The 20728-nt window shown below is 48.0% G+C and overlaps 1 protein-coding gene across 1 annotated transcript; it reads right to left on the bottom strand.

The window, feature by feature from the left end:
• Positions 1 to 1806: 1806 nt before the first annotated feature.
• bud31 (BUD31 homolog) lies at positions 1807 to 17488 on the bottom strand. The gene is made up of 4 exons (XM_072480902.1): positions 17312 to 17488; positions 15538 to 15660; positions 4463 to 4629; positions 1807 to 2404 (listed from the first exon to the last, which is right to left on the bottom strand). Exons 1-4 carry the CDS (start codon positions 17403 to 17405, stop codon positions 2354 to 2356), a joined length of 435 nt encoding a protein of 144 aa, XP_072337003.1. The 5' UTR covers positions 17406 to 17488; the 3' UTR covers positions 1807 to 2353.
• Between the last annotated feature and the right edge of the window lie 3240 nt (positions 17489 to 20728).

Raw genomic sequence — 20728 nt, 5'->3', positions numbered from 1 at the left:
TTCGGGTGTATGGGTTGGAGAAGGGAAGGTTTCGGTGATTTACCAGGGAAGAGGAGGAAGCCTCGGTGGAGGAGTTAAAGGGCAAGTGGGAGGAGGAGATAGGTGAGGGTCTGTGGACTGATGCCCTGAGTAGGGTTAATTCTTCCTCATCTTGCGCCAGGCTCAGCCTAATATAGTTCAAAGTTACTCACAGAGCGCATATGACAGGGGCGAGGTTAGTAGGTTCTTTGGGGTGGAGGACAGATGTGGGAGGTGCTCGGGGAGCCCGGCAAATCACGTCCATATGTTCTGGTCGTGCCCGGCGCTGGATGGGTTTTGGAGGGGTTTTGCGAGGACTATGTCCAAGGTGGTGAATGCCCAGGTCAAGCCGAGCTGGGGATTGGCATTATTTGGGGTATCGGACGAGCCGGGAGTGCAGGAGGCGAAAGAGGCCGGTATCCTGGCCTTTGCGTCCCTGGTAGCCCGGCGGAGGATTTTGCTACTATGGAAAGATGCGAAGCCCCCTAGATAGAAGACCCCTAGCTTGGATCAATGACAAGGCAGGGTTCAGGCTGGATGATAAAGTTTGCCTTGCGAGGGTCTGTGCAGGGGTTCCTCAGGCGGTGGCAACCGTTCCTAGACTATCTCGCGGAGCGTTAGGAGGAGGTCAGCAGCAGCCCAAGGGTGGGGGGGTTTCCCTATTTGTGTTTTTAAATGTTATATGGGGGGGTTATTGTATATGGGGGAAATCCAATGTATAATTTTGGATTGTTGTGTTCTTGTTTCTTTCTTTTTGTTTGGGGGGGGGGGGGGAGGGGGGGTTTGTTGAAAATTTGAATAAATACATTTTTTAAAAAGAAGTGAAGGACTGACATTTGCTGCAGTGTGACGAATATATTCCTCAGAAGCGACCTTAAAACAGCATGAAAACTAAATTATGTGTAGAGATGTACATATGCCACAGGAGGACCATGATGGCTGCAATTCCCCAGAGACTGGCAGTGGCAGGGTCATTGAATATTTTTTAAGGCAGAGATAGATTCTTGTCTAACAAGGATCTAACAAGGGTATTGGCGGTAAGAAGGATAGCCGCGGTGAGGTCTCAATCAGTTCAACCATGATCTAATTGATGGGAGGAACAGATTCAGAGGGGCGAAAAAGGCCTACTGCTCCTAATTTGTTTGTATGGATCTCTGGGTCTGTTTTTTTTACAAAATAAGAAAGCAGTGGGTATGTCAGGATTTCCCCATAAATGTCTTCTACTCTTAATAGTGGGGAAAAAACAAAAATCTGAACTTTATCGGTACGTAAAACAGTGAAAGCTGATTTTAAAAGATCCCTAAACATATTTGCCCTAAAGAAACAAATCAAAGGATACAGTATTCGATAACCAGGGAAACTGATTCCAGGACAAAACGTTCATAAAGTCGGAGGACGTTGTCTTACGACGAAGGATTGCTCAGTGCCCAGAATATGTAACTTGAAGAAATTGTCTCACCATGAAATTAAATAGGAGCCGGTTAAAGGGAGGCATTGTAGTTAATCTCTTCCAAATAGTTTGTTTTATTACATAAATGATCAAGTCTATTCTTCCCATTAATGGAGTACAACATCTAAGTTTAGTGATGTAATGCTTATGAATAGAATAAAATATACTAAATAGTTATATATTTTAAAGATCAAAGCTAAGAAATGCTTTAGGAGCCCAACACTGCAGGCTACTATAAATAAAAATAATAATTTCCATCTGTACCCTGGGATAGATTTGGAAATTTGAACTCCAAAAGATGTTCATTATTTTGTAGGAAGTTCAAACAAAAACTGCAGAGAAGTGAACAAAAACTTTATTTCACAGTAACTTTCAGTACAGATCAACCAGCAATTCGAGAAAGGTTACTAAAATGTGTGGGCTCAGATCTGTCAAGTGGTTGTAGGATAGCATGGTCTTCAATTATAGTTTATTGTTGATGTAATCAGTTTGTCAGAACTAACTAGCCCAAAGTAACCTGGTCATCTCTTACTGGCTGTCTGGAGTGCTGCTTCTAAACTCAAGTTACACGCGGTGAGTGTAGTTGTTTAATTGCACCAAGCCAAATTGCCATACTTTTAAAAGAGAGTACTTCAGAGTGGAGCAAGTGCCATCCAGATCAATCTATTTGTGATGCTACTTGTTACTTTATAAAGGTAAGAGTGTTCAGAAGCTACAGTTTTAAAATACATTTTCATTCAATATAATCCATTTCAAAAAACAAAGCTGCTTACAAGAGAGCTACAACAGATACAGTAATTATTCTAATTATGGTCCATACATTGATTCAAAATAAAATTGATTATCCGTAAACTAAAACCCCACCATCATCCAAAAAGGACAAATTCACCCAGAGCAGCCTCTGCATCCACAGTGTGTGCACTCAATAATCCTCCCCTGTGGGAAAAAGAGAAATGAAGTGATTATAAAGTAAGTATTGATGATCACAAGAACTCTGAAATATTTATACCTCTGCAGTCCCCGAGGATTAATCCATGGACCCTTTTCCTCTCTATATCCTTTTTCTGAAGTCCCCACACAGACAAAAGTTCCCTCCCCCAACCCATCATCAAAGGCGCTTGTCCGACACAGAGTCCTGGAGAGTCAACATTTCCTCTAGTTGGCAAGACCAAAGCCGGTGCCTTCTGACCCCGCTAGAAAGATATCGTGCCAGTTTTCACCTCCTTTCATTGTTTCAGATTGAACCTGATGTTTGCAATTTACATATCCTATTAATGCAAATCTGATATCCTTATCACCCATGTCTTTCCATCACAAAGACAACATACTTTCACCTGGTTCATTGCCCCGACCGCTGCCACCTTTTAGTCCATCTGCTTTGGAAACCCTTATCCATGCTTTAGTTTATTTTCAGTGTTGCCAATTCAATGCTGTCCTGATTAACCCCCCAGCTCATAGTCCACTTAACACTAAGTCCCACTCATCCACCACCTTAGTCCTTGCTGACCTAAGTTGGTTCCTGATTCCTCAATGCTTCAAACTTAAAATCATCAACTAAAATAAAAGCAAAATACTGAGCTTGTATTTAAGATCTCCAGCATCCAAAGAGCTGGAGAAACTCAGCAGGTCAGGCAGCATCGGTGGAGAGACAAACAGACTTAACATTTCAAGTCTTACGTTATTATTTGAACACAATTCTAAACAGTCATGTTGGACTCAAAAATTAGTTAATGTATCAAATTGAAACTGTTGTTTCTTAATAATCCATCTTAAAATTACTTTTGACTAGACGCCTGCCTATTTAGGTATCCGTGGGTCCAAATCCAAACCCACAAAGAACTCAGTCTTCCTCTAACCTTGTGCACCCCCTCTACCCCTTTTGTCCCACTACTTACAGCCATGTCTCTAGCCACCTAGGCCCTACCAAAGTTTTTTTTTTAAAAAAAAAATTAGAGTACCCAATTCATTTTTTCAAATTAAGGGGATAAATTGCATGGCCAATCCACCTACCCTGCACATATTTGGGTTGTGGGGGAGAAACCCACGCAAACGCGGGGAGAATGTGAAAACTCCACACGGACAGTGACCCAGAGCCTGGATTGAACATGGGACCTCGGCGCCAGGAAGCAGCAGTGCTAAACACTGCGCCATCGTGCTGCCCAGGCACTACCAATGTTGCCGTTAAGCTGTGCCCCAGAAGCGGACCGCCATTGACCGGCAGCAGGGTCTTCTGGCCCATCGTTGTCCACAGTGTTTCCCATTGAATGCACCCGTGCTGCTAGGAAACCCGTGGCGGGGGGGGCATCAGCAAGATGTGAACGGCTGGAAAGTTCCAGTCATTTGTCTATGTTAAGTGTCACACAAATAAAATTGTACGGGTACCATGCTTTTAAAAAAATAACTGGCAGTGCACTTCAACAACATTTTACAGGGAACATTGGACCCTACCCGCTTGGAGTTTCTTCCGAGATCTTTCCTCAAAACCCAACTATCTGACCACAGTTTTCATCATTGCTGCCGATATCTTGTTTGGCTTCAGTTCATTCTTTTGACTGTTTTACTTGGTGAAATATTTGGGGACATTTTTCTACATTAAATGTGACCATATACTAGAATTCTGAATATTTATTTTCCATAGTACACCTTCCAAACAACAAGTGCATTTCTGTCCCAGACTTATGGCATAAATCGGAGTTATCGAATTGTTCTCAATACACATTATGCACATAGAATATCCTTAATTGTTATTTATATCTTTAAACGTAAATTTTTTGGGGTCAAACCCTATTTGAAAAATGTTGCAAATGAAGGAAAGAGCTTGCATTTATATCACATTAACTTGTCACAAATGTGCAAGGTTAAAGGAGTTAGCATTATTTCACAGCAGTCTAGTTGAAGCCGTCAGACTGAAATGTCTCCCATTAAATGATTGAGTTTAAGGATTCTAAACAGTTTTACTGTGGAGAGGAGACCTCCATGTCGAGGGAGACTCACCACTTCAAGCTTGCTCTTGGGGACCCTGCAGATGCAGTTTGTTCCAAAGTTGGTGTCTCGGGTCTGGATGCAGCGGAGACAGCACAGGTTCTCGTAGCCCTGTTTCTTCCATTTAGCAATGAGATTCTTGTCAGCATATCCTTCCCTTATGCAATAATCATACAGCTCTACAAAACAAGATTGAGATGTTACTTGCTTTTAAAAAAAAAAAATTTTGATTAAAGGTTTTCATAAAATAGCAATAACAAAATGAAAAAGGAACCCAACAGGGTTAAGTACAAAACACAGTCCAGAAAAACAACCCTCCATACCCCCCTCCCCCCTGTACATAATAATAAATTAACATTAACACCCCGACTTAACACAACAGGTATATACACCCCCTCAGACCCTCCAGTGTAAATAACAGAAACAAAAAATAATAAAGTAACCCCCCCCCCCCCCCCCCAGCGAGTTGCTGCTGCCATTGACCAATGTCTACCGCTCTGCCAGGAAGTCCAAGAACGGTTGCCACCGCCTAAAGAACCCTTGTACCGACTCTCTCAAGGCGAATTTCACCCTCTCCAACTTAACAAACCGCCATATCGCTGATCCAGGATTCGACGCTGGGGGGCCTCGCATCCCTCCACTGAAGAAGAATCCTTCGCCGGGCTACCAGGAACGCAAAGGCCAGAATTCCGGCCTCTTTCGCCTTCTGCACTCCCGGTTCCTCTGCCACCCCAAATATTGCGAGCCCCCAGCCCGGCTTGACCCTGGATCCTACCACCCTCGACACGGTCCTCGCTACGCCCTTCCAAAATTCCTCCAGCGCTGGGCCTGCCCAGAACATATGATGGATGTGATTTGCTGGGCTCCCTGAGCACCTAACACACCTGTCCTCTCCCCCAAAGAACCGGCTCATCCTTGTCCCGGTCATGTGTGCCCTGTGCAGTACCTTAAACTGTATGAGGCTGAGCCTCGCGCACAATGAAGAAGAGTTCACCCTCCCAAGGGCATCTGCCAGCGTCCCTTCCTCAATGTCCTCTCCCAACTGCTCCTCCTGCATCACCTGGTAAGTTTCCGATATCTTGCCCACTCCCCCCTCCCCCCTCCCCCCCCCCCCCCGAGAGCACCCTGTCCTGTACTGTGTGTGGCTGTAGCCGCGGGAATTCCGCCACCTACCGCCTGGCAAACGCCCTTACCTGTAAGCACCTGAAGGTGTTCCCCGGGGGGAGCCCGTACTTCTCATCCAGCTCACCCAGGCTCGCGAACTTCCCGCCCACAAACAGGTCCCCCAACTTTCGTATCCCTGCCCTGTGCCCCCCCGCAAACCCTCCAACCGTTCTTCCTGGTGCGAACCGGTGGTTCCCCCGTAATGGGGTCCCCGCCGAGGCCCCCACTTCCCCCCTGTGCCGCCTCCACTGCCCCCAAATTTTGAGAGCAGCCACCACCATCAGGTTCGTGGTATACCTCCTTGGAGGGTGCGGCAGCGGCGCCATTGCCAGCGCCCCCAGACTCGTATCCACACAAGACGCCGTCTCCAGCCTCTTCCATGCAGCCCCCTCCCCCTGCATCACCCACTTGCGCACCATCGTCGCATTGGCAGCCCAGTAGTACCCACAGAGGTTGGGCAGCGCCAGTCCCCCCCCCCCCCCCCCCACCCCCCCCCAATCTCTACTCCGCTCCAGGAACACCCTTCTCACCCTCGGAGTCCCTCGCGCCCATACAAACCCCATTATACTCCTGTTAACCCGCCTGAAAAAAGCCTTCGGGATAAACACGGGGAGGCACTGGAACAGGAACAAAAACCTTGGGAGCACTGTCATTTTGATTGACTGCACCCTACCCGCCAAGGACAGCAGCAGCGCGTCCTAACTCTTGAACTCCTCCACCATTTGCTCCACCAGCCTTGTAAAATTAAGCCTATGCAGGGCCCCCCAGCTCCAGGCCACCTGGACTCCCAGACACCTGAAGCTCCTCTCCGCCTTTTTTAGTGGGAGCTCGCCAATCCCCCTCTCCTGGTCCCCTGGATGAACTACGAACAGCTCGCTCTTCCCCACGTTGAGCTTGTACCCCGAAAAGTCCCCGAATTCCCTAAGGATCCTCATTACCTCCGGCATTCCCCCCACCGGGTCCGTCACATAAAGCAGCAGGTCGTCCGCATAAAGTGACACCTTGTGCTCCTCCCCACCACGCACCAACCCCCTCCAGTTCCTTGACTCCCTCAGTGCCATAGCCAGGGGTTCAATCGCCAGTGCGAAGAGCAGGGGGGACAAGGGACACCCCTGTCTCATCCCTCGGTGCAACCGAAAGTACTCGGACCTCCTCCTGTTTGTGGCCACACTCGCCATCGGGACCTCATACAACAGCCTAACCCACCTGACAAACCCATCCCCAAACCCGAACCTCTTCAGCACCTCCCACAGGTACCCCCACTCTACCCTATCGAAGGCTTTCTCAGCGTCCATCGCCACCACTATCTCCGCCTCCCCCTCCCTCGTCGGCATCATGATAACGTTCAAAAGCCTCCGCACATTCGCGTTCAACTGCCTCCCCTTCACAAACCCCGTCTGGTCTTCGTGGATGATCTGCGGCACACAATCCTCAATCCTCGTGGCTAAGACCTTCGCCAGCACCTTGGCATCTACGTTTAGCAACAAAATCGGCCTGTACGACCCACACTGCAGGGGATCCTTGTCCCGCTTCAGGATCAAGGAGATCAGTGCCCGGGACATCGTCGGGGGCAATACCGCCCCCTCCCTTGCCTCATTGTAGGTCCTAACTAACAGCGGGCCCAACAGGTCCATATATTTTTTTATAGAATTCGACCGGGAAACCATCCGGCCCCGGTGCCTTCCCCACCTGCATGCTTCGTATCCCTTTGATCAGCTTCTCCAGCCCAATCGGGGCCCCCGATCCCGCCACCACCGTCGGAAATCTCAATTGGTCCAGGAAGCGGCCCATCCCTCCCTCCTCCCGTGGGGGCTCGGATCGGTACAATTCCTCGTAGAAGTCCCTGAAGACCCCATTGATGCCAGCTCCACTCCGCACCACACTCCCTCCCCTGTCCTTAATTCCCCCGATCTCCCTAGCTGCGTCCCGCTTCCGAAGCTGATGCGCCAGCATCCGGCTTGCCTTTTCCCCATACTCGGAAATTGCCCCCTGGGCGCCTCCACTGCACCTCCGCCTTCCTGGTGGTCACCAAGTCGAATTCGGCCTGGAGGCTGCGCCTCTTCCTCAACAATCCTTCCTCGGGCTCCTCCGCATACCTCCCGTCTACCCTCACTATCTCCCCCACCAGCCTCTCCCGCTCTCTCCGCTCCTTGTGGGCCCTACTGGAGATCAGCTCTCCCCTCACCACCACCTTCAGTGCCTCCCATACCATCCCCACTCGGACCTCCCCGTTGTCATTGGTCTCCAGGTACCTCTCTATACTTCCTCGGACCCACTCGCTCACCTCCTCGTCCGCCAACAGCCCCACCTCCAAGCGCCACAGCGGGCGCTGGTCCCTCTCCTTCCCCATCTCCAAGTCCACCCAACGCGGGGCGTGGTCCGAAATGGCTATTGCCGAATACTCAGTATCCTCTACTCTCGCTATCAGCACCCTACTCAAGATGAAAAAGTCAATTCGGGAATAAGCCTTATGGACATGTGAAAAGAATGAAAATTCCCTAGCCCCCGGCCTTGCAAATCTCCAAGGGTCCACCCCTCCCATCTGGTCCATAAACCCCCTCAGCACTCTAGCCGCCGCCAGCTTCCTACCCGTCCTAGACCTGGAGCGATCCAGTGCCGGATCCAGCACCGTGTTGAAGTCTCCCCCCATTATCAGGCCCCCCACTTCCAAGTCTGTGATCCGACCCAACATACGCCGCATAAAACCCGCATCGTCCCAGTTCGGGGCATACACATTGACCAGTACCACCCTCTCTCCCTGCAACTTACCACTTACCATTATGTACCTGCCGCCATTATCTGCCACAATGCTCGACGCCTCAAACGACACCTTCTTTCCCACCAAGATCACCACCCCTGATTTTTGGCATCCAGCCCCGAGTGAAACACCTGACCTACCCACCCTTTCCTCAATCTTACCTGGTCTGCCACCTTCAGGTGTGTCTCCTAAAGCATAGCCACATCCGCCTTGAGCCCCTTCAAGTGCACGAACACGCGGGCCCGCTTAACCGGCCCATTCAGTCCCCTTACATTCCAGGTTATCAGCCGGATCAGGGGGCTACCCGCCCCCCCCCTCCCCCGCCGACTTGCCAGGACCCCTCCTCGGCCAGCCACGCACCCGCACCCCACACCCAGCCCGTTCCCCACAGGCATACCCCTGTCTCGACCCCCCACTCGCTCCAGCTCCTCCTTGACCATAGCAGCAGCAACTCGATTCCCCCCCACCCAACCCCCCACACCCCCACCCCCGGCTAGGACCCATCCTAGCTGATTTACTCCCCCCATTGCACTTCCGCAAGACAGCGGACTCCTGCTGACCCCGGCCACTCCCGCCTCTCCTTCGACTCCTCCCATTCTGTGGCACACCCTCCTCTCCCGTCCCCATCCATAGGCTCTCCTCCTCCCCCTTCCGTTCTAAGCGCAGGAAACAACCCTCGCTTTCCCGACCCCGCCCGTCTTCAGCACGGGAAAAAGCTTGCGCTTTCCACCTACCAGGCCCCGCCACCTCTGACACAGCTCCTTTTACAGGCCCGGTCCCCTCCCCCCTGACTCGGGCCTCTCCCTCACCCGTGGGGCCCCATCTCACCGCCATCCACCCCCCCTGTTCCGTTTACCTACCCCCCTCCAAGAGCCACCCCGACCAACCCAACCAAAAAATGCCCAACCCGCCCCAGCCACCCTCACCCCGACCCAAAAGAGAAAAACACAGAGAAAAAGAAACCCGGAGCAATACAAAGGCCCCCCCCTCGAAACAGAAATAAACATAGCATATCAACTGCAGTCCCCAATCGCCCATCCCGACCCTCAATCTGTGTGCAACTTCTCGGCCTGAACAAAGGCCCACGCCTCCTCCGGAGACTCAAAATAATGGTGCCGGTCCTTGTAGGTAACCTACAGTCGCGCCGGCTGCAACATGCCAAACTTCACCCCCCTTGCTGTGCAGCACCGCCTTCGCTCGACTGTACCTGGCCCTCCTCTTCGCCACCTCCGCACTCCAGTCCTGGTATATCCGAACCTCCGCGTTCTCCCACCTGCTGCTCCTCTCCTTCTTGGCCCATCTGAGCACACACTCCTGATCGACAAACCGATGGAACCTCACCAGCACCGCCCACGAAGGCTCGTTAGCCTTGGGCCTCCTCGCCAGCACTCCATGGGCCCCTTCCAGCTCCAGGGGCCCCTGGAAGGACCCCGCTCCCATCAGCGAGTTCAACATGGTGACCACATAGGCCCCCACGTCCGGCCCCTCCGGAAGGCCCAGAATCCGCAGGTTCTTCCGCCTCGACCGATTCTCCATCTCCTCGAACCGCTCCTGCCATTTCTTGTGGAGCGCCTCGTGCGCCTCCACCTTTACCGCCAGGCCTAAGATCTCGTCCTCGTTGTCAGAGATCCTTTGTCGAGACTTGCGGATCGCCACTCCCTGGGCCGTCTGTGTCTCCAGCAGATTATCAATAGACGCCTTCATCGGCTCTAGCAGGTCCGTTTTAATCTCTCTGAAGCAGCGCTGGATACCCTCCTGCTGCTCTTCCGCCCACTGCATCCACGCTGACTGGTCTCCGCCGCCGCCGCCATTTTGTCCTTCTTCCCTTGCACCTTCTTCGGGTCCACCACCACCTTTTTTTGTCGCCCCGCTCCTAGTTGAAGTCATATACTGACGGGGAGCTGTTGTAGACTCCTTCCCACACCGGGAAACCACACCGGGAAACATCGAAAAAGTGTCATTGGGGGCCCTGAAAAGAGCCCAAAAGTCCGTTTATGCAGGAGCCGCCGAATGTGCGACTTAGCTCCGCATAGCCGCAACCAGAAGTCCAGATGTTACTTGCTTTGACACGCTCTATAAAAAAGCCTTCTTTAATCATAGTAAATGATTGAGGAATGACCTCATACTTATAAACTCAGCAGTTTCCTGTCTGGGATGCTGGAACTTAATTTCCGTTACAATGCATACAATTACAGGAATATTTGTTCCCTATAAAATACAATTAATGGGGGGGGGGGGGGGGGGGGGAGGAAGAGAGAGAGAGAGAGAGAAATGTCTGCAATTGAAAGCACCCAATTAATCTTTTTTTCAATTAAGGGCCAATTTAGCGTGGCCAATCCACCTACCCTACACACCTTTAGGTTGTGGAGGTGAGACCCAGGCAGACACGGGGAGAATATGCAAACTCCAGAGTGACCTGGGGCCGGAATTAAACCCGGGTCCTCGGCGCCGTGAGGCAGCAGTGCTAGCCACTGCACCACCATGCCGCCCCTGACTAGGCTGATGTATTTATCATATATGACCCAGAAACGGGGCCACCGTATGGGAGGCATCTCCTTTTAAGTGATTTAATTACACTTTATCCCAACACTTGGTGTCAATAGCATTTCAGTATTCAGATATTTTCAGATCGACCGTATATACGGTAGGGCCAGGCCTAGGTAAAAAAACATTAAGTCGCCATAGTCCCAGGTGACCATAGGCAGCTTTCCCCTTTGAGGGGGAGAGCTGACTGGTGATTTAATCTGTGGATCACCACACCTCAGGCGAGCGACAAGGGTGAGAAGGCAGGACCTTCACGAATAAGCTAGACTACATATACGAGGTTGTTTCTACATTTTCCAACTCTCACGCAATTTCTTACCTGTTAACACTGTAATATAATGACATTGTTTTATCAACATACCAACTAATTAACTGCATTGTCGTTCAGTTTTTAGGTAAAGGATTTTCAACCAGTATTTAAAAGGAGCTGTATGCTTCAGTTAGTTACCAATTTGGAAGTCAATGAACTAGCAAGAGAACAGTTCCCCATGATTTCTAACAAAATGATAGCATCGCAGCCTGGAGACTATGGCTGGAATTCTCCGGCCGTTCTCGCTGGTAGAATTTTATGGTCCCGCCGATGGAGAACCCCCTGCCGCGGGTCACCTGGTGGTGGGGGTGCATAAAACGGGAAACCCCATTGACAGTGATCCCGCCACCGCCCAATGGCAGGCTGCCTCCTCTGTCACGATACACGCCGCAGGAGGCACAGAAAATGCCACCCAATGGCATTGACAAATCGGAGAAAAGTTGTGAAACTCCACTCAATAAATCTGCTCAGTTGTGAAGCTAGTAGAAGCTTCAGATATTTGTAAATACCGAATTTGACTACTAAATGGTCAGTGAAGGAAGTTTACCACTCTTACCCGATTTGGCCTAATGCAACTCCTACAATAGTCTAGCGAGTTATTGCAGTGACAATCATCACAAAGCCAATAAGAAAAGAAAGCTGAATAGATTCATTGTGTCAGGATAAATCTACAGCGTTGCCAGCACAGTCTACACGGCAAAGTCCTTCTCACTAATGTCTGGGAAAACCGTCCCGTAAAATAATCAACTCATAGTCTGACAGTCGTGGAAACCCACAGGCCATCACCTAATCCTGGTCTACCTCAACCAATGATTCTGTAGAATTCCACGTTAGGCATCACTTGGGGAAAGCTTTGAGGTCTCCAGGGGCACAGAATTCACTCTGGGTGGGGGACCTCAATGTTCAACACCAACCAGTAGTATCACTTCTGATGCCAACTGCCAATTCTACCATCACATAGATTAATTGAAATGATATTAATATGGGGTATCTTAACTTATTGATCATATCCTCACTAACCAACTTTTCACAGATCCATTGTTCAATCATAGCACTAGTTGACAGTGCTATGTCTTATGAAGGCAAAATCTTGCTTCTACTGTGAAAACATTCTTCATCAAGGAGTGGAGCATTACCATCATGCTAAGTGAGACAGACCAAGGACAGATCTCGAAGTTGAGCAAAATTGAGCAGCAGCCATCATCAGAACTATGCAGTACCACAATGTAATCAAATTGCCCACTGCATCTCTCACTCATATCACAATCAGGCCACGAGACTCTAAGTATAATAAGTGTACCAACTGCAGCTCCAGAAATACTTTTGAATGAGGTAGGAATTTTGTGCATCTACATAGCATTTCCTGCACACCCAATACTGAAACTAGGTTAGATATTGCGCTATTTCCCACAATAAACACAATTGCAGCAAATTTCCGCAGCCATATGGCATCCAATTGAAAATAGTTGTGGACAACTAACAGGAGGAGGAAGTTCTATCAATATAGCAACATTTTAAGTGCTTTCATCCAAATGTGTCAAATCTTATTCAATCTCTACCCAAAGTCACCACCATCATAGATGCCAGTGTTGAGCAATTAGCTTCTCTTTACTCTCACATGGCATGAACCTAAGTACACAGAACACAGCAAAGCCAACAGCTCCTGACAGCGTTGTCAGGGTACTTGCATCAACATTCACCAGTCAAAGGGCAGCAGGGTGGTGCAGTGGCTAGCACAGAAGCCTCACAGCGCGAGGTCCCAGGTTTGATCCCGGTTCTGGGTCACTGTCCATGTGGAGTTTGCACATTCTCCCCGTCTTTGAGTGGGTTTCACCCCCACAACCTAAAGATATGCAGGTTAGGTGCATTGGCCACGCTAAATTGCCCCTTAATTGGAAAAACTGAATTGGGTACTCTAAATTTTAAAAGAAGATTCACCAGTCAATCCTGACCAGATGTTTCAGCACTGGAAACTTCTTAAGGCCTGACAACATGCTGAACCAGAGCTAGCTGTTCTGCTTTACAGAGTTAACAATCAAATTTACCTGACAATGTGGCAACCTACCAGCTCTGTCCAAACAACAAAAATATACAGGATGGTAATTGGTCAGGTTAATTTATCCTATCAACTTCCTCCCAACCACTAATAATTGAAGTCATCAAGCAACACCCACTCACTGACACTTTGGATTCTGTAGGATCCAACCATCGCAGCCTTGCTCCAGACATGGATTCAAAAGAAGAGGCAAGAGCAGCTGCCATCAACATCAAGGGAGCATTTGATTGAGTATAGCACAAAGAAACGCTCACCAAACTGAAGATATTAACGGGAGTCAAGGGAAACCACTTGCACTGGATGAAGTCACACAAAATGCAAACAAAGATAGTTGTCATCAGGAAGATGGAGGACATCAGTCATAGCTGGTTTAGCACAGGGCTAAAGACCTGGCTTTTAAAGCAGACCAAGGCAGACCAGCAGCACGGTTCAATTCCCGTATCAGCCTCCCCGAACAGGCGCCGGAATGTGGCGACTAGGGGCTTTTCACAGTAACTTCATTTGAAGACTATTTGTGACAATAAACGATTTTCATTTCATTTCATTGCAAGAGTTTCTCAGGTAGGTATCCATCTACAGCTGCTCCCTCAATTGTTTTTTAAATTTAGAGTACCCAATTCAGGGGCAATTTTAGCATGGCCAATCCACCAACCCTGCACATCTTTGGGTTGTGGGGGCGCAACCCACGCAAACACGGGGAGAATGTGCAAATTCCACACGGTCAGTGACCCAGGGCCAGGGTCGAACCTGGGACTTCAGCGCTATGAGGCAGCAGTGGGCTAACCACAACGTCACCGAGCTGCCTAGCTGCTCGATCAATGATCATCCCTCCATCATTAGGACAGAAGTGGGGGCATTTACTGATGACCTCAGTGTTCAACTCAAATTCACAATTCCTCCAATGACAGCAGCCCATACCAGCTTAAGAGTAGAAAACTGGTTAACACCCAGTCTTGTCTGACAATTGTACATCATATTTGCATCACGTGTTCAATACCGGACCAGACACCAATTTATATTAGGAAATCGGACAACAAACCCCAACAATTTTTCAACTGTGAGCAAAGGATACTTCACCTCAATGACATATAGGATTTTTTTTTTTTTAAAGTGCCCAATTCTTTTTTATCCAATTAAGGGGCAATTTAGCATGGCCAATGCACCTACCTGCACATCTTTGGGTTATGGGGGTGAGACCCACGCAGACACGGGGAGAACATGCAAACTCCACACGGACAGTGACCCGGGGCCTAGATCGAACCTGGGACCTCGGCGCTGTGAGGCAGCAGTGCAAACCACTGCACCACCGTGGTGCCGCATGAAATTTGAATTCAATAAAAATCTGGAATTAAAAGTTTAGTGATGACCATGAAACAATTGTTGTAAAAACCCAACTGGTTCACCAATGTCCTTCAGGGAAGGAAATCTGCCATCCTTACCCGGTCTGGCCTATATGCGACTCCAGACCACTGCAATGTGGTTGACTCTTAACTGCCCTTCAAGGGCAATTAGGGATGGGCAATAAATGTTGACATAGCCTGCGATGCCCACGTCCCATGAACGAATAATTTTTTTTTAAATTCATACTGAGAAACACAACTCCTTTCGTCAGAACCCAGAGCAGAACTCTTAAAATAAAACAATAAACAGGGCAGGGCTGAAATCAAAACCACAAAACAGACCCTTCCCCAAAAATGACACTACAGCCTGCATAGCTGTTAACCCCTTAATCATAGCTTTATTTAGCAGACTTATCATCTGGATATCTTAACCGAAGTTCTTTCAATATCTTACTGCAACAAATATAAATAATATGTATCGAAAACTTTCCACCATTCATCACACACGCAAGTATCAGGTAATGAACATCTAGAACAAGATGAAGCCACCATCCCCAGATCTTCAATGGCGTGAGATAGTACCCAATAATCAACATTCCAGGAGTCTTCAGAATCTGGACCGGATCAGTCACATTATTGTGACTACAACAGCAGGGCTTAGACGGTGTGATCTGCAGTGGATGGATCCACTCCCAAAGCCGTTCTACATCTACAAAGCTCAAATCAGGAGTGCAGTGGAACACTCAACCGGAAGTGCCCATCAGGAAACAGGCCAGAGCACTTTGATCGATACCTATTGTTCATGCACCCAGAATCCACCTCCTCTGCACCTGTGCACTGTGGCTGCTGTACTTGGTCCACAAGATACAATGCAGCAACTCACCAAGGTTACCTCAACAACATTTTGTTTCTTACCTCTGCTAATCGCCTTTCTCTTATAGAACAGGTCAAATATGTAACGTGTCCGCTGGTGGTGGAGTCTGAAGATGGGCCACAGTGATTCTACTTTCCTCTTTCCTTCATGAGGTTCAGTCTCAGCTACAAGAAGAATGGAAAGATAATTTAGCAGAATCTCAAGTTACAAAATCTTGTTCTTCCTCATAGAAAATAACAATGATTCGCTGAAGCCCTTTTTTGGGGACAATGATCACATAATTTTAGGAATATATTAATAAACAGGAAGATAATATTTACCTGTAGATATCAAACCAATTCCTAATTTAAAGAAATAGTTGTATTGTCCTATAGCAGCATTGTACACTCAATAGGAAATTTATGGGGCAAAGGCAGGATTTTTTTCCCCTTTGGTAGCCTTTTGTTGTGGTCATTAGTTTCCAATTTGCTGTGATGTGACTATTTTTCGCTCGATAGGTTCACAATAGTTGACTGATGTGCTAAAATTAGACAAATTGTCTTCTTTATTTGTATCTAGCCAGTGGTTAGACTGTTGAGGACAAGTTACACTATAACACAGAAGCAGTTCAGGCTACTGTGTTATTTCAGTACCTGTCTCCCTTTTAACAAGGTTTATCTTTCTATATAAATCCTGCGCTTCCCCATGGTACAAAAGACTTGCTCAAGGGAACAGCTCCAATGGCAATTTTCCAATGTGCTCCGAAAGCTAGTGACATCGAAACAAACCTGTTGGACTTTAACCTGGTGTTGTAAGACTTCGTACTGTGCTCACCCCAGTCCAACGCCGGCATCTCCACATCATCATTACCTATAAGGCACTGGACACCTCCATCACATCCTGCCCCAGCACTGCCATTTTTGGTTGTCACAAACTCCATTGCCTTGCCACTGATTCCATCCTCTTTCCAGCTACAATCTCAGATTGATCTGATCAGAGTTTCTCTAGCTTCCATCCATATAACAATGCCTGTCTCTGGCTGGCCTCAAGCTCATCCACTGCTGAAATCCTTATCCCTGCCTTTTTTGCCTGCAGGTGCATCTTTTCCAATACTCTCCGGGCCTGGCACCCATCTTCCACTCTCCATAAATTTGAACTCCTGTCATAACTCACACCGAATTATCCTACTCACCCCCACTGCAGAAGCTGCCAGAGCTGTGCAAGCACAAAATTTAAAGGTCCAAATTACGGTACAAATAGCATCCCCAACACCATGCAACCCAGGACACGAAACAGTGGATTCACGATACAGGACGGCCCGTAAAATCAGCTTTGACAAAGAGTCATCGGACTCGAAACGTTAGCTCTTTTCTCTCCCTACAGATGCTGCCAGACATGCTGAGATTTTCCAGCATTTTCTCCTTCTCTCCTGTAAAATTGGGGACAGTTAGTGACTCTGGATTGGTGAATGCAAAAAATCACATCGCACAGTAATTTAAAGAAGTGGGGAATGACACCCAGTATTCTGGACTACATTCATCCCTCACTCTACATCACAAAAGCAGACCATCCGGTCACTATCACGTTGTGGGATCTTGCTGTGCACAACTGGCGTTGCACGCTTCCTACATTACAAGTGTCTACACATCAAACGAAAGTACTTCAATGTCGTCTGTAAAAGGGACACCTTGAGGTGGGGAGAGGCGCTATGTCAATGCAAGTCTCATACTGATGGCGTTTGGTCTCGATCGACCCCGTCATTCGCTCTGTGACCTCCCCCACCCCGCCCGATTGATTTTCATCACCTCCCATCCAGTCATCCTGGGCCTCACTCACCCTCCCGCATTTTCTGGTCCAGTTCATCCAGTGTGGGTTCAATGAGCTCCCAGCCATCAGGAGGCGGTTTGCGGCTTCGCTTCACCTTCGGCATCGCAGCGTCGAAGGCCGCGGCACATCCGGACACTGTGGCCCGTCCCACAAATAATACGTCACCACCCGGAGGGTCCTCCTGATCCGACGGCCCTTTACCAATGACGTCACTGGCCGTCAACATAAAGGCCTTGCAACCTGTTAAATGGAGAGATCAAATTCACTCAATTTTCCATGATTTATCTTCCTGCAATGGGAACTATTTGTCCTAAACGATATCAGAAAGTTGTTTTTTTGTCTAAGGGAAGTAGGGCCCTGTGAACTTTAGTCACCAAGAAGCACAAATGCATTTGTCAACTAAATGGTCAAGTTCCCATCCATTAACCCAGAGACGGCCATCCTCTTTGATGGAGAGGATCCTTTCATGCGTAGGGTCAGAGAAGGTTAGGACAAACAGCATATATGGGCGGATTCTGTCAAAGGCCTTGGTGAAAGCCAAGGAGCTGGGGCCCATGTTGTAGGGTGAGGTGTGGAGTGAGACACTCGATAGGGAGAACCTAGTCCTAGTATGTGAGGTTGAGCTTCATCCAGCTGAAGGTAGTGTTTAGGGTGCACTTGACCAGAGCTAAAATGAGTCGCTTCTTTGTGGGGTTTGAGGACAGGCGCGAGCACTGTTCGAGGGGTCCTGCTAGCCACATGCACATCTTTTGGTCCTATCCAAAACAGGTTGGTTTTGGGGTCGCCCCTATTTTTAATTTAAAGTCCCCAATTTTTTTTTCAATTAAGGGGCAATTTAGCATTGCGATGATATACGGCCTCCAACCGGCAGGTGGGGACAGAGATCCACCATGTGACTCCACTGAATCGGCAGTTGGAAGTTTAAATCGTACTTGAGGACAGTCACATTAGAAGTAGCTCCAGGAGAATTCAATTAGCCATTACCGTTTATATTATAGTTCGTACGTTATCTTTCCACGTTCATTTTGTTAATAAACTATCTTACTAGTCAAAGAACACAGAACATAACATGGTACCAGGCGAGAAGAACAATTAAAGATAACTACGGAGAAGACGGGCGAAATAGACCGAAAAAAGAAAAAATTCTTCCAACTACCTGGTAAACTACTGGCAACTGGGACGCAACACACAGAAAGACTGAAGTTAGAGATGGAAGGTCTGAAGGCACCTCACCAGATTCAAGTCACCGATAATGTAGATGAGAATTGGTGTGTTTTTAAGCAGTAATTCAAACTCTATGTTGCAGCCTTTGGCCTGCCGACACAGTTTGACAAGAGGCTTGTTGCGTTTCTGCTCACAGTAGCAGGTCCTCAAGCCACCAAAATTTATAATACCTTTGCGTTCGACAGTGAAGCAGAAAGCAAAATCTTTGATTGTCAAAAAATACTTTGATCGACATTGCTCCCTGAAGAAAATGAAACAGTTGAGCGTTATATCTTTCGCACGTGTACCCAGAAGGCTGATGAATCTTTCAATAGTTTTCTAGCCGACTTGCAGTCGTGCAATTTTGGTACGTCGATGATCCACAACCAAATAGTGTTCTGGATATCGAATGATACGCAAGAGGCTATTGAGGGAAGAAGAGCTTCAATTAGAAAATGCTAACAAGATTTGTCATGCAAGCAAGCAAACTGCACAGCATGTTACGATGCTCAACCTGAAACAATTTGGCACCAACATGGAAGAAGACTCCATTGCCATAAGCTTAGTGACGCATTCCAATAAGGAACGAGGTCCCAGTGCGGGTGGCAATTTTAAATGGCCAGCCGGATCCGGCATCTTGTGCCAGCGATGCGGCAATTGACGTGGGCCACGACAATGTCCAGCATTTGTAAAGGTGTGTTCCAAGTGTGGCAGAACAAATCATTTTGCGAGGCAATGTTTTTCACGCCAAACTGGGAACTGAACAGGATCAGTTAACGTGATTGATGAAATGTGCATTGAAGACCTGTGTTTCGTTGATCTGATTTTGACTGCGGACGATGAGTCCGAATATGCAAAGTGAAGAAGTCTTACATACCGTTTGCAGCAATAGTGATGGTGATGCTGACTCCATGTAAGACAGATGGACGATCCCATTGATGATCAATGGCACTTTAATTAAATACAAGCTTGACACAGAGCGAGGACCAACCTTCTTGGTTTGTCAGTTTCGAACAAGCCGAGAGTCAAACTGACAGTCATTACTCAAACAAGACTGCTGAGAACTGCAATGGAAAGGAGATTGTGACGTTGGGCGCATGTGAGCTCGAAGCATGGATACATAACAGAAGTCACACCATAACATTTTCCATTGTGGACACGGAACGGGAGACCATCATAGGAGCGGAAGTGTGGGAGGCACTGAACCTAGTTGAACGGCTGTACATTCCAGACAGTGCTACGACAAAAGATGATTGCAAATGGCAATGAGATGAAGTGACGCAGTTATCCGATGAGATAAAAGCTAAGTCAAGGTGGAGGAAGATAAACCAGATGAAGAGATGGAAGAGCCAATAGTAATTCCAGAATTCTGGTTAACAGCCTTCAAGAATGTTGATTTGTTCAGTGAAATGATACAGGAACATGATGAGCCCATCCTTTTTTTTTAAATTTAGAGTAGGCAATTATTTTTCTTTTCCAATTAAGGTGCAATTTAGCGTGGTCAATCCACCTAACCAGCACATCTTTGGGTTGCTGGGGTGAAACCCACGCAGACATGGGGAGAATGTGTAAACCCCACACGGACAGTGACCCAGGGCCGGTATCTGAACCCGGGTCCTCAGCGAGCAGTCCCAGTGCTAACCACTGCGCCACATGCCGCCCTTTGATGAGCCCATCCTAAAGTATGGCACAGTGGTACAGTGGTTAGTACGGCTATCGTATAGAACTAGGGACCCGGGTCCAATTCCGGCCTTGGATGACTGTGTGGAGTTTGCACTTTCTCCCCGTGTCTGCGTGAGTTTCCTCCGGATGCTCTGGTTTCCACCCACAGTCCAAATATATGCAATTTAGGTGGATTGGCCATGATAAATTGTCCCTTAGTGTTCAAAAGGTTAGGTGGGGTTACAGGGATAGGGTGGGGTTTGGGCCAAGATAGGATGCTCTTTCAGAGGGTCGGTGCAGACTCGATGGGCTAAATGGCCTCGTGCACTGTAGGGATTCTATGATAAAGCAGTTACTTTTTAAAAAATTTAGTGTACCCAATTAATTTTTTCCAATTAATGGGCAATTTAACATGGCCAATTCACCTACCCTGCACATCTTTGGGTTGTGGGGGCGAAACCCATGCAAACACGGGGAGAATGGATAAAGCATTTACAAGACTTAGATGTGACATTTTCAGGTCCAGGACAGTCAATGAGTTTTATTCTGGAGTTTAAGTTT

Source organism: Scyliorhinus torazame, chromosome 17, assembly GCF_047496885.1.
Source record: "Scyliorhinus torazame isolate Kashiwa2021f chromosome 17, sScyTor2.1, whole genome shotgun sequence".
Lineage (NCBI taxonomy): Eukaryota > Metazoa > Chordata > Chondrichthyes > Carcharhiniformes > Scyliorhinidae > Scyliorhinus > Scyliorhinus torazame.
The sequence above is the reverse complement of the archived record's forward strand: the minus strand, read 5'-3'. Positions and strand labels throughout refer to the sequence as shown.

Excerpts from the sequence above, each read along its gene's own strand:
- bud31 (XM_072480902.1), bottom strand. The coding sequence starts at position 17,405 with ATGCCGAAGGTGAAGCGAAGCCGCAAACCGCCTCCTGATGGCTGGGAG. Across the intron at positions 4,630-15,537 it reads GAGAAAGGCGATTAGCAGAG|AGCTGTATGATTATTGCATA; the intron begins GTAAGAAACAAA and ends CTTGTTTTGTAG. Across the intron at positions 2,405-4,462 it reads CCAAGAGCAAGCTTGAAGTG|GGGAGGATTATTGAGTGCAC; the intron begins GTGAGTCTCCCT and ends TTTTTCCCACAG.